The 15,439-nt window shown below is 32.7% G+C and overlaps 1 protein-coding gene across 1 annotated transcript; it reads left to right on the plus strand.

The window, feature by feature from the left end:
- The first annotated feature begins 476 nt into the window (after positions 1-476).
- On the plus strand, positions 477-12,323 carry LOC108904185 (flexible cuticle protein 12-like). The gene is made up of 3 exons (XM_018706630.1): positions 477-515; positions 8,324-8,460; positions 12,056-12,323. The coding sequence occupies exons 1-3, from the start codon at positions 477-479 to the stop codon at positions 12,321-12,323; spliced, it is 444 nt and encodes a 147-aa protein (XP_018562146.1).
- Positions 12,324-15,439: the final 3,116 nt, after the last annotated feature.

Here is a 15,439-nt window from a genome sequence, read left to right on the forward strand (position 1 = left end):
CTTATAGACAAGATTCGTGAAATTAACAATACCCCGAGCATCTTAGAAAATGTCTTTAATTCTTTGAGGAACAGGTGTGAAAAGTGCTTGGAACAAGGAGGGGGACACTTTCAGCAGCTGCTTTAATTTATTGTTATAACAAGGAGGGGGACACTTTCCGCAGCTCCTTTAATTGTTTGTTATTGTTATCACGATTATTCTTTAAAATAAAGTTATATAGTCATTAACGTTATTGAAACTGACAGCTGCTATACAGCTCGTTGAGAAATGAGGTTAAGTTGGTCGCTATAAGCTACTCCCTACGTCCAATGTGTCAGAGCCAACTTCGACCACGTTTTTATTTGAACACTCGTTATAAAAAAAAAATCAACTGAATGTTGTATTTAGGAGATATAAACCAAACATTTGTTTTTTTTAATAAAATGTATATTTGTTTTTGTGGATTCTTCAATTTTTTTTTATTGCAGCTATACAAGATGTCTCTAAAGCGTCTGTACAACGCTTCACCAGATACAGTACGGTTCAAAATAAGTCGATTTAACTAAACTACCTTAGTCCAAAATTTGAAAACGGATGTCAAAGTTGTACAAAGTTGAAAAATATTAATAACATTTTCTTTAACATCTTTCGACTATTGCAAGCTAATTTCTCGAAATTTCGTATGCGGGTTTTTTTGGGATGGGAAATTCGAATTTATCGACGATTTCGTTGTATCTTCTAGAGCAGGGGTCGGCAAGTAATTTTATGTGGGGTTCGGATACTTTTGAAAATTTTTAACAAAGTCCACAAAAAAGACTCGCATTCCTTACTAATTTTTTATTTTAATTTGCACTCACAAATTTTATCTACCTACTAACCATTAAGAACTCAAATCAATCAGGCAATTGTAGTAGAAATGATAAGGGTGGCACTCAAACGTATTATTATCAATAGAAAACTATTTTTTAAATAATTTAATTGAGTAATTTATACTTTCCAAAAAATTTTTGGAAGTCAATTATTTTACCTTCCGCGGTCCGGATCTGGACCGCGGTCCGCCAGTTGCCGACCCCTGTTCTAGAGGGAGTTACAAGCGACCATTAGGACGTATTTAAATTGCCAAAACTTTTTTGTATCGCAGTGTAGGTATTTCACTTTGAGCTGGAAAAATCTCTTCCCCCAACTTTTCTGTTTAGAAAAAGTATACCTTGCTAATGTCTCTAAAACCAACCGTTGACAACAAAAAGGCATTTAAAATTGGGAATGCATAAAAAAATTGTTTAAAAATTATTTTCAACTCCACTGATAAACGAAATTAGGAGCAATCGTTTATTAACAAGGAATATATGCCTTGAAAGGAAACAGTGCAATTTCAATTTTAAATTTCATTTATTTAACAATTTTACTGCAAACAGAATTGACAGTAAAAAACATACTTTCTAAAAACTATCTAACACAATCTAGGTGTTCAACAAAATTAACACAATGTAAAATTGTTAGAACCTCAAGGAGTAGTTGAAAACAAATCATCAATCAATACAGAGATAAAATAATGCGTTCGCTACTGTTGTTGCAATTTTTGACTAACTTTTTTTGTTTTTCGACATACGGACTTCGGACCTTTTCCATTCAACACATAACGGACAATCAGAACCAAGGGTGTGGGGAGATTTTTTAATTATTTTTTCGATTATAAACACTTTTTTATACTATGATGTCACACACCGTTGGTTCCGATTTTTTTTTAGACATGCGGACTTCAGACATTTTTCACTCGATCACCAATCAGAACCATGGGAGATTTTTTTATATTTCGAGTAGGTATTTCTGAGGTACAAGCAAATACTGTTTTTTTTTTCTTTCATATATTGTGACCCTCCACTCTGCCTCACCCACCGAGTGCTCCACTCAGAACCAAGGGAAGATTTGTTTATATTTCCAGACATTTCCGAGTTACGAGCAAAAACCATTTTTTTCTCATATGTTGTGACGTCGTAGCTCGATGACGAAGGCTAAAAAGGCCACGTGCTCTACCCCACGCCTCCTCCCTAGGTGTCCTGAAGATGCTGGGGAAGCCCAGAGACTCCTGAAGACAGCAGAGAGAGAGACAGAGAGATAAAAGCCCTCTATGAGGACAAAGGGTGGTCTATGGGACAAAGTCACTCTATCTCTATCGCACAATATAGCTCTATCTCTCTCGCACACAACCAGACAAAAACGACAGAAACGAACCTTCCTTTAAAAATACATGGGATTTATCCATTATCAGAATAACCCATTTTAATTTAAAAAATTAAAAAAAATAAAATGGGTTATTCTGATGACGAAAAATAAAACATAATTAAACTCTATTATTCAAATAACAATAATGTGCAAAAGTTCTTCAGGAATATCGGCAAATTTATTTTGTAGGACGAATCCCGTCGACAAACACTGTAAAAAATATTATTAGAAAACTTAGGTGCCCAGAAAACAGCTCCAATCTCAGTCCTTTAGACATATTTTTGTGGGGGACACTTCAACAAAATATATTATTAAAGACCTCAAAATTTACAAGTATTGAAAGAAAAAATACAGGACCAAATGTTTGATAATTCTGAATTTGTTTTTAAGGCAATACCTAAATAGTATCATCATGTTGAAAATTTGTAAAAATTGTAGGTATTTTAATGTTATTTCGTTTTTAGGTATTCTCCTTATGTTGTTGTAAAGGTTAGTTTCAAAAATCGTTGTTTGTTATTTCAGTAAGGATGAATTTTAATTTTTTAAATGATTTATCATTCAAAAGNTGCCAAAACTTTTTTGTATCGCAGTGTAGGTATTTCACTTTGAGCTGGAAAAATCTCTTCCCCCAACTTTTCTGTTTAGAAAAAGTATACCTTGCTAATGTATCTAAAGCCAACCGTTGACAACAAAAAGGCATTTAAATTTGGGAATGCATAAACAAATTGTTTAAAAATTATTTTCAACTCCACTGATAAACGAAATTAGGAGCAATCGTTTATTAACAAGGAATATATGCAAGGAAACAGTGCAATTTCAATTTTAAATTTCATTTATTTAACAATTTTACTGCAGAATTGACAGTAAAAAACATACCTTCTAAAAACAATCTAACACAATCTAAATAATGCAACCAATATAAAGTCTAGTTACACATTATTTTGGTTTATTTATCGACTTTCCACAATGAATAAAGTCAAGATCTAGTGCATATTTTTGCATTTCCGTTAATAATTTTTCACAGATTTAAACATATTTTTAAATATTTGATTAAAAATAAAATGTTAAACTATGAAAGATGTGCTGTGTCCAGACAAAGGATATTTTTTTATTATGAGGAAATATTTTTTTAATTCGGAAGGAATCCTAACTTGACCTCCACGTAGTCCTTTTTATAGAAGATTCTGAAAAGTAATGTAAACAAGAAACAATCTAATAAGTTATATAACCTAACAAGGGAAAAATATTGATGTAAATGCTATCAATGAAGTGAACAATAGGGCATTACAAAGAAAAAATTTGTTTGGAATATTCCTTTGCCTGCAATGGGATAAAGGCAATAGAAAATACCTTTTATAAATAGGGTTGTCAGAATTGAGCCGCGGGACATAGGCGTACTCATTATTTATTAAAAAGCAACAAATTCAATTGTATACAATTAATTATACCACCATAAACACCAACGGATAGGAATTAATTATGCGACATCCGCACTATAACCACAGACAATATAGCTTATCGCCACAGACTGCGTGTTAAATGTTGGAAATTGGCAACCCGAAAAGGAAGCAGGCTTTTGTCAGCCGGCATCCAGCTATATAATTTAGCGTGGTAACTCTTCTACTTGGTAATAGGCGGCAGTTCTAGCGGTGGCTTTGTTGCCAAATAATAACTGCCAAATAAATTTTATGCATTGAATTATGTAATTAAAGAGATATGGAACTTATCTTTTGTTTGGAAATCACATTGGTGATAAATGCTAAATAAAATAAATCAAGTTAGAATTAAAACTATGAATTTTTTTAATTAATTTATATCACCTTGGAATGGGAGAATTCAAAAACTTGAAATGAATGTTTTTAGATTTGTGCGTCGACTTCCAACTTGATACGATATTACTGCTCTCTTGTTGATTTCTTTATATAGGTAAAATAATTATTGACACAAGTGTTGCATATCAGGGATGCCATTGGTAGTGCTTATATTTGTGTCACAAGGTGTTTAAAGAAATTAACACAATGTAAAATTGTTGGAACCTCAAGGAGTAGTTGATTACGAAATTTATTAAAAAAAAACAACAAATCATCAATCAATACAGAGATAAGATAATGCGTTCGCTACTGTTGTTACAATTTTTGACTAACTTTTTTGTTTTTCGACATACGGACTTCGGACCTTTTCCATTCAACGCAGAACGGACAATCAGAACCGAGGGTGTGGGGAGATTTTTTTAATTATTTTTTCGATTCAACGCACCGTTTCCCAGTTGTAAACACTTTTTTATTCTATGATGTTGGTCCCGATTTTTTTTTTTAGACATGCGGACTTCGGACATTTTTCACTCGATCACCAATCAGAACCATGGGAGATTTTTTGATATTTCGAGTAGGTATTTCTGAGGTACAAGCAAATACTGTTTTTTTTTTCTTTCATATATTGTGATCCCCACTCTGCCTCACCAACCGAGTGCTTTAGTCAGAACAAAGGGAAGATTTGTTTATATTTCCAGCCATTTCCGAGTTAGGAGCAAAACCGTTTTTTTTCTCATTTGTTGTGACGTCGTAGCTCGATGACGAAGGCTAAAAAGGCCACGCATTCTACCCCACGCTCCCTCCCTAGGTGTTCTAAAGATTCTGGGAAAGCCCAGAGACTCCTGAACACAGCAGAGAGAGAGAGAGAGAGAGATACAGAGAGAGAAAAGCCCTCTATGAGGACAAAGGGTGGTCTATGGGACAAAGTCGCTCTATCTCTATCGCACAATATATCTCTATCTCTCTCGTACACAATGAGACAAAAACGACAGAAACGAACCTTCCTTTAAAAATACATGGGATTTATCCATTATCAGAATAACCCATTTTAATTTAAAAAATTAAAAAAAATTAAAATGAGTTATTCTGATGACGAAAAATAAAACATAATTAAACAGTATTATTCAAATAACAATAATGTGCAAAAGTTCTTCAGGAATATCGGCAAATTTATTTTGGAGGACGAATCCCGTCGTCAAACACTGTAAAAAATATTATTAGAAACCTTAGGTGCCCAGAAAACAGCCCCGATCCTTTAGACATATTTTTGTCGGGACACTTCAACAAAATATATTATTAAAGACCTCAAAATTTACAAGTATTGAAAGAAAAAATACAGGACGAAATGTTTGATAATTCTGAATTTGTTTTTAAAGCAATACCTAAATAGTAAATTAAAGCATATTTCCAACTGTATCATCACGATTGCATGTTGAAAATTTGTAAAAATTGTAGGTATTTTAATGTTATTTCGTTTTTAGGTATTCTCCTTATGTTGTTGTAAAGGTTAGTTTCAAAAATCGTTGTTTGTTATTTCAGTAAGGATGAATTTTAATTTTTTAAATGATTTATCATTCAAAAGAAATAAAGGAAAAGTCGTATTTAAAGTTTTTTCTATCTTTAATTATTTATTAAACCTATAAGTGGATGTTAAAATATAAACAAAAATCCTGTACCTACATTCCGCGACGTAGTAATAACCCATATTAAATTTATCATCATCATCAAATATTAAAAAAATATATATTGCAAGCTGTTTCAAATATCATTACGAATATTGTTTATTTGGAAATATATTTTCTGCAGTATTTACTAATACCCAAAAATGAAAATAGTACCTACACGTGACAACATTGCCAAACCATTGATTATATGTTGCTGGGATACACGTAGAAATTATGATTAAATACCTTAATTATAACACCGCTGCAGAATATCATATGAAACTACATAGATATTCGTTGATTATTTAAAAACATGTTTATCAATACCTATATCATACGTTTAAGTAAATACAGTAACGAAAAAAACAGATATTGATAAAAAAGTGTACAAAAGAAATCCGTAAGTACGCCTGGAAACATTACCAAAGTCTTGTTTATATGTTGCTAGGATACGCGTAGGTATGCGTGCCGCTGCATTTGATTCTTCCTAAAATTCTGCTGGTGGTGTACTCTATTGGCAATTCGGAAATTTAGAACTGCTGGCCTATCCCAGTAGCGGTCTGGGGCGATAGCTATTTTGTCTGTGCTATAACAGTATACTAACGTGACCTGAGCGATTTCTTTTACGATTTTTGGCAGTCTTTTGATGAATAATTGCGTGTAATTGTGTCGAGCGTAGTTAGTGCTAAAAAACAGCAAACTATTCATACTATACTGACTAAAAAAAAACTAAACAAATTTACCGGCAAGTAGCTATAAAATTGTTAATATGTAAAAACTATTCAAGTGGAAAACAAAGCAGAAATATATTTTTATAAGTATACCTACAACGTGATCTATTTAAGATGGAAACATATTTAAGCAGGTATTTGTGATCACTGATCAGACTCGATTACTTTTTTGTTTTTGTTAAAAAGATAGCTCTTTCAAACTATTGCCACAAAACGTATCATTTTTATCATTGTCAAATTTGGACAAATTTTTGTAAAGGTTTTTTTGTTTAAAGTCACTGGGCCCCTCATACTTAAAGACCAAGAATCGGAATGTCACAGACTAGTGCGCATACCAAATATGAATAGTGACTAGAATAGATACTTAATTTCTAGTTTCAGAATTTCTTCTGAAGAATAAAGCGATATGTTTTTCGCAACGTCAAGAAATCTAAACCGACGATGCGGCAACAAATTAAATTACGTAGTTATTTTTATTAATCATGGAATTGCCGATCGTATCTCAAGAACTGACACCATTAGATCTCTTTTAAAACTTATTATAATTGTTTATTTAAATTATAATATTTTAAAAAGCACACTTCATTGATTGATTCATTCATTTATCCAATTTAATTTCCCTGGACTGTTTGAATGCTTTAGGAAAAACATTGATAAACCTCCGAGTAGCATAATAAATGTTTCGATATATCTTTTTGCATAAATCTATGTGACAATGAATACGCTTGTTTAATGCTCTCATATATTGATAAAAAAATTTTCTTGTCCATTGTTTTTTATCACGTATACTAATCAGCAGTACTTGACATAAAGGGCTTTCATAAATAATTACAGGTCATGTGACCAGGAATTTTGTTTGGAACAGTAATTTTATTTCGTTCATGTTGGCCATTAAATTTCGGTAAAACTAAAAATTATTAAAATAATAAGATTAAGATTATTTTAAACACAGCATTCTTTTCAGCGGATAGTGATTGGAGTAATTTTCACTAGATTCTATTCAGCGGAGCGACGATCGCCGTAGACGTAACGGTTTGACATAGTTGATTGTAAACGAATCATTAATATTAATGACGCTAAGATTTATGGATTTTTACTTGACAGTACCAGCCGTGCAATATTGGTTGCCTAAATTCTGGTCACGTGGCTTGTGAAAATATGTGAAAGCTCAGTATACAGGCTGTTACAAATTCGCTTCTCACTACAGGGATCTCGAAAACGGTAAGAGATACAAACTAACTTAAATGGGGGCAAAGTTGCGTAATCAGGGGACCAACATTATGCCTATAAAAAATCAAGGCTAACATGATTAGTTTTCGAAACATTTGAAAAAACACCGAAATATTTTGGAAATCCGTTTTTGTTTCATTTTAGCTTTGTTTGAGGTGAAATTGAAAAAAGAAGAACACTTTCTCATGGCCACTTTTTGCCCTCTGTCGAATGGCATAATCAATTTTTATATGTAACGTTTCGTCTCTCCAGGACCATCATCAACTTCATTTTTTTAAATACGGCCCTAGAAATTTTATTACATTTTTTGCAAGCCTTCATGAGCCCTAATACTGTACTGCCTCAGCCCGAACCAGATTCAGACGTTTTGTTTCGAAAAATTCATCTTCAGTGTATTCGTTCTAAATTTATCTAAATTTTTTATTTAGATTTCTTTGTTTATTGAATTATCGTACACTGTAAGTGTCGTTAAACCCTGTGAAATCCATCTAGTTATTTAAACTATTACCAAAACGCAACTTTGCCCCCATTTAAGCTAGTTTGTATCTCTTATCGTTTTCGAGATCCCTGTAGTGAGAAGCGAAGTATAGTATAGTTTGTATAGTTTATTAGTTATAGTTTGTTGTATAGTTTTAACATGGCATGTTAAATTAATTGTTAAATACCGAATTGTATTTTATTTTAGATTATATTACTGTGCATATGTGCCATCTTAGCAAGTATAGAATGCCGACCCCAACCGCAGTTTGGTTTATTCGCCAAAACAGTACCGCAAGTATTAAAATATAACTTCCAGAATTTCCTCAGGGGATTTTCGTTTAGGTGAGTAAAATATAACAGCAATTTCTGCTAAATTTTCATATCGTGGTCGACTCAATCGATGATAGAAGAAATCATTCTTTTTCGTATTTTCTTCTGTATACAATTAGCTTATGATTACATTTTAAAAGGAAAATTATGGAATTCGTCGTTGCAACGGTATTACTTAAATTAACAAGATATAATTTTTCTTCTGATGAAGATTTGTGTGGTTCTAACAGTAAATATAATAATGAAAGGTTAATTCGTGCTACAGAAAGAGTTAATTATGAAAAATATGGACCTATAAAAGTATATATTATATTAATGTAGACATTAAATCCCATTTTAGATTAACGAAGAGTATGATTTAAGCTATATACAAAACTATAGTTAGTCAACTGGCTTTAGTTCTGGACTATGTCTTCCATGTAAAATCGTTGACATCTGTCAGGGATCATAATATGTGCAGAATACCTTAGATATCCCTCTTATCCTTGACCACATATTACCTTGACTAAGTGTAACCAGGATGTGACTCTTATCATTGTTTCTACAAACAACAGTTCAAATATTGAATATAAATATACATAAGGTAGACTAAAATGTCAGTTTCGAGGATCTGTATAATATCCATCATAAATAAAAAAGTCGATTTTCAGGAACAATATTTCAACGATGTACTCCATAGGCTTACAATGATATTTATTTATTTATTTATAGAAATTATTTGCCAGCAAAAAATTCTATATTGAATCAGAAGTAAATATAAAAAAAGGAAAATATATATATAAAATGTCACATTATACAGAGTGTCCCACCGGGAACTGCGTCGATATCTAGGAAAGTACTGCTCCGAAAAATTTGAAAATTTGGCAACATGGCAATGTCCCTGTGGCGAACACAAATAAAATATCTAGAACTCTCCAGCACTTCCGGTTGTACCGGAAGTTGACACCAACTTCGTTATTTTAAATGGGACACTCTATGTAGTATTGCATTTTCGGATTGTACGGGAAATTTGAGGGTCACTTTATTAAATATTCCCTATACCTAGGAGTTATAGAATTTGATATATTAATATTTAAAGAAAAAATTTGACACATGCAAGGGTCCACGGAGATGCTAGTAACTTTTTTCAGGAGCGTGATATTAAGTGGATTTTTGGTACCTGTTAAGGGCATAAGTTATACCAACAAGTTAAAACATTTAATACTATGTGTTTCATTTTTGCTGTTACCTTTTGATAACTTCAAACAGCTATAACTTTGTTAACCTAAATGCAACGCCCGTATTTTTTACTCTATCTTATGCATATTGAAATTTTCTTTCATGCCGTATAATCATTGTTAGGGTTGCTGTTACTACTTTTAGAGATATTTACAATTTTCTATTTTTTGAACATTTTTTCTCGTATCAGACCTGTTGCCAAATTGACCATGACCAGAAACACTCCAAAACAATTAAAATAACTTGACATTTGTCAAGTTAGTTATCAAATTATTGTTATGTCTGTAATAGTTTTTGCTGAAAATTTAAATAGAAATATCTGGGAATCGTTTAAATTATACTTGTGAGGATTATTTTAATTTGTTCCAGACATTTCTATTTAAATTTTCGGCAAAAACTATTCAGACGCAACAATAATTTGACAACTAACTTGGCAAATGTCATGTTATTTCAACTGTTTTTGGAGTGTTTCTGGTCATGGCCAATTTGATAGCAGATCTGATACGACAAAACCGTCCAAAAAAATAGAAAATTGCAAATATTTCTAAAAGTAGTAAGGTCAACCATAATGACCAATTAAGGGCAACCATAACAATGATTATATCGGTACAGTACTTTCCTAAATATTGATCGACGCAGTTCCCGGTGGGACACCCTATTAGGCACTACCACAAATTATTTGGGTCAAATAGATGATTTAACAAAACGTATCTCTTTATATCCAAAGCTGTTAGAGTATGCCAAATTTCTCCAAAAAATAGTTTCTAAACCATTTTGAGAACTTTCGTCCAATATAAAAAAGATGGTATGCTAATGTTGGGGCAATTATATTACCTTGAGAAATACGAAAAATAGTGTCAAATAGACCCACTCTGTATATGAGCCCTAACAATCAAATATTCGTATGAACGATAATTTTATCTACAACAGTTAATAATATCACACAGTCTTGGAACCTTCCATTTTACAATCATTTTAGATAACATTTCTGTCAATTTTTCGTAGTAATATTTTGCTTAATTTGCTGACAACTAAATGTTCAGAAACAATAAAAAATATCTATTCTTATAATTCGTATGCCTGTCAGTATTTGTGACATTTTCACAACCATATTGTACAAAATTATGACGTGCGGCTTAGCAACCTTAAAAAAATTGCGTCAAATAATAATTCAACAATATGAGCGAGGGAAATCGATGAAAACTGCGAAGTGATTATGCTGAAATCTATAGTTGGAGATATAGCTGAAACGTACCTACCGAAACTGATAGTATAGACATTCATGAAAAAAGTTATGGTCGACCGCCAAAAGTGATAAAAAGGACCTCTTGTTAATATCCACAAGAAGAGCTACTCTGAAAGAAATTGCCGCAGTCTAAAATCAAACACAATTCTGGTTATGGTTTTTCCGAGGTAAAGTACCCTTAAAGTCAATAAATTGTTAACGCCAAAAGCTAAATAAAGATTTTGTTTTCAAACAAAAGAAAAATCATTGTTGAAGATGAACCGTTTAGCTTGAGGATAAATCGAAAGCTACTTGGGCAAGTGAAAACTGGTTTCAAATAATTTTTAGTAATTCCAAGTCCAAATCTGACGTGTGTATTGGGAATTTTCCTTAACGGTTAATACGAACAGCAAAGGAAGTCTTCCACAAGGAGTGCTTAAAACATAAAATAAAACTCCTACAAGACTAGAGTTCATTAATAACAGCATTAATACTACATTTTATTATCCAGTAAAAAAATACATCCTCCGTCATGGCTAAACAAAAAAAAATGGTTTGTCAATAGTGCTACCTACAGTTTTGAGCTGACCGTTAAGCTACACCGACCTAAATGTCATTGAAACATTATGACAACATATGAAATAGTCCTTGCGGAACAAACTCCAAAAAACAGTTTCTGATCTCAAAAGAAAAATCCAGGAGATTTAGAAGTTTTTCACTCCGGAGTTTTGCAGATCCTGTTGACACTATGGTAAAGACAATTTGCGCTGTTATAAAGGCCAAAAGAGATGTTCCGAAGTATTTTTCTGTCCAAATATTTACTTGTCAATACATTTTGAAACATTTGTTTAATTCTCATTACAGTTAAACTTTTATTTTAATAAATGCAGTTTTCTTGACCACTGAATTTGTGACAATCATTATTAGCGTAGCTGAAGTGAATTTAGGAAACTTTTACTTAAAACTTGTATAAAATGTATAATAAATAATGTGCCGTCCGAACATTTAATTGATAGGGATCTTATACATACATTTATTTTCAATTTATTTCTATTTTTCTGGCTACAAAAATTAGCCTTGAAAAAAGACATGAATGTCATGCTTGTGCAATATACATTCAATGGTTTTATAAGCAGTACTTGTTGTTTGATTTAATTTTTATAGCGTAGACACTAGTGACCAATTCCATCATGAAGCTAGAGGGGAACTGAGGTCGGAAACTGGTAGAGAAGAAGATGAAGGAATCGAGGTTCAAGGATTTTATAGTTACATAGGAGATGATGGGAAAGAATACAGAGTAGATTATACTGCCGGAAAGAATGGGTTTGAGCCGGCTGGTACACATTTACCACCTTCGGCTGGCGTGAAAAAATTGGGAATGGCACCATCACCATGCCTATTGGCTTCCATTGATGGTTGCGGATTGGGTTGAAATTTTATAAAAAAAATAGAACCAAATGTAATACAAAATATTTGATATGATATGATATTCATAAATATATTATTAATAAATCTAACGATTTTTCGATTCTAAAATGCATACTGCCCTATTTTCTTAATAAACTCTTGTTTGTCATAGGTTGTTTTTATAGTTTATTTTTTATTTATACTATAGCACTAAGTCATCGCAACTATTTAAATGATTTTTTTGTGAGGTTAGAATGGGACAAAATAGTTTATTTTTGACACTTTTTTTACCAAGAAAACATGGTATCTTAGCAACAAAAGTATTTACTTTTATTACTAGAAGCTAAAGTTGAAACTTTTAATCCTTAGATTTTTGTTTATCCACATTGATATTAAATACAGAGTTTGAACAAGTATTAAAATTAAATAAACCACTGAAACTGTCACTACCCTCATTCTTACAATTAGAGCAATCCTCAAAGCAGTCCAACAAGTTTTCGTTAATAGTTATATTATTTTCAGATGTTGTGAAATCAGAATTGACAACGGTGCTTACTACTATCAACTTTCAGTATTCTTTTCGCAATATGTTCTTTATTCAAAAGTGAGTGTTCAATGTAGCCTTCCGCCACAGTGCTCGGATCTCCACATTCCGTATATTATCTATAAATAGTTTTTTCTAGTTATTTAAATTGTATGTAGATTGTACCTTTATAGAAAACTTAGGTACAGTCGTTACGATATAAGTTGGAACCTTATAAAAACATTTAACTCATAAACTCTACGGAAAATTTTGCCCTGTCTCATCTAGATATTGTATATTCTGAGCTATGTTCCCATCATTTAGTTGACGATATTCTCTAATTTTTTGTAAATAATCTTCCCGAAGTGCAACTATACGTCGCGATTCCATAATTACCATACGATTGTCAAGTTAAGTTTTTTATGTTTAAAACCGCATTGTAATAAAACATATAAACATAAAGTACCTAAAAATTTATAATTATAATCAGGATAATCGCTTAATTTATCTCGAATCATGTTTAAACTAGGAACTTTATTTTCTTTATACATACCTACTATAAATTGTGCGCCATATAACATCTCTGGTAAAATCGTCAATATTCTTTATTTTGTATTTTTCCGTTTCCTTTTTGTACCGTGATTAATAATGTCTCCTTCTTTAATTACACGATAAATGATCGTTTTTGATATCTTACAATTAGTTAATTCTCTAATCTGTTTCCTAATTTCTTTACCACATTGTTCACTATTTTCTCTTTTCAAACATTTATATATTGTATTTAAAATAATACGTGGACTTTGTACGTGTAAATCTTTGTTTTATAAAGTTTTGAATTTGTTTCGACGCTTTCGACAAAAACCGGTTCGATTATTTGGGAATTTTCCCGGGTTATTTCGTTATCTTCCGTTTCAAAGAGTCTGCAGAAAGCCATACTAAATTACTAGATAATTACATATAATATTTATTTTAACTACTCTTAATCTTTACTAGTTACGATATGAACAAATAATAATATTAACTAATAATTAATAATACTTATTATACCAACAATAAATATACCACGCCAAGCACTGCTCTCCACTGCACTTGCAAAGTCAAGTGAACCGCGTTCGACACCAAACTAATTATAGAATACCATGCAAAAAATAATTTACGATCTAGTGGACCAATACAGGTTTGCTTTGACGACCAGCGCGCCGCCGTCGATTCTACATCAGGCGAACCGGTCTACCAGTACCGGACTCGCCCAATGGCTAATCGAGTATAAATTACGAGGCAGATCCATTGCTAAAGCATAGGATGAAATTTCACGAGAAGTGCAGACGGTCCTGTGCTTTAAGATTCATAGGTTCCAATTGATATCGTAACAACTATACGTGTTGGTTATTTTTCATTTTGTAGTTGCTTCCTTAACTAAAAAAATAAATTGTGAATTGTTTTTAATTTTTACTCCTTTATGCTAGAGCTATTGTTATGGAATATAATTGGTCTGCTTATTTTCATTATTTATCAGCGTAATAAGGGTAGCATACACTCTCATATTGCCATAAAATTGAGAGATGGTCTCTGAGGCTCCATTTTTACATGCGGTGCTGAGAGGTTAGTCGCCTGCAAGAGGATTTCTAGGATGCTCGGGCATCTATCTCCTCACACCAATCTCAACGGACGCTAGATGATGTTGATACTGTCGCCTTTCTCTATTGATGACGAGATTACTTGGTCTCGTTATATAAGTCCAAGCTCAATTTTGTACCTAAAGACACACTGACACTGCGATATGTTTAAATTAGTGTTTTTCTTTCGTTTCTAAGGTTTCCAGCAGAACCTTTATGTTTTGCGCACTGATTACTTTGTTTTATGGAATATACCTTCTTAGGGCATTTGGGGCAGCTTTAGGAGCAGAGTATCCCGTAGGATCTTCACCGAATTTTTTAGGAGAAAATTTTAACTCAGTTTTAATTTTTATAAACAATTGTGGGATTTGTAGCAATTTTCGTATTAATTAACATTATATGATTGTAAGTATGAAAGCTTGAATAACTTGGAGTCAGATTCCGACTATAGTAGTTATTGAACCACACGATTCCCAGGCTGACGTTCGATCACTCTTGACGCTGACTCCGCAGGGTGTGCTGATGTGTGGTCCGGTTAAGGTCTGGAAAATTTTTGTTTTGGATTATGGGTTTCTCCGAAAGATTATGCAGCTGAAAATAATTTGTGTTAGTATTGACACTGAAGACGTTTTTTAGTTCGAATTTTAAATTTTTCGGACATCTTATCTTTTGTCAATTTTGGAAATATGGTTCTGCGGTTTCTGGACGATAAAGGACGTGTGTGGTCCGGCACAACTGGTGACTTTTGGCGGCAATCATGGCTTCATGGCGGCTTGGCGGGAAATCTTCGAAAGGTGCGTGAAATTTTTGTCGCCTTCCTGCGGATTCGGGACGGTGTAGCGCTTCATAGCATGAGCTATGAGCATCGTCTAATACGTCTAAGAGTAATTGTGACTTTATGGGGGTAAATTCCGGAAGTATTAAAAAATACGGTTCAAAATGTGCTTTCGCCCCTACGCCCTTTCATCTGTGTAGTAGGTCATCTGCGATGATTGGTCTATG

Source organism: Anoplophora glabripennis, unplaced genomic scaffold (genome assembly GCF_000390285.2).
Source record: "Anoplophora glabripennis isolate ALB-LARVAE unplaced genomic scaffold, Agla_2.0 scaffold130, whole genome shotgun sequence".
In the NCBI taxonomy this organism is placed as follows: domain Eukaryota; kingdom Metazoa; phylum Arthropoda; class Insecta; order Coleoptera; family Cerambycidae; genus Anoplophora; species Anoplophora glabripennis.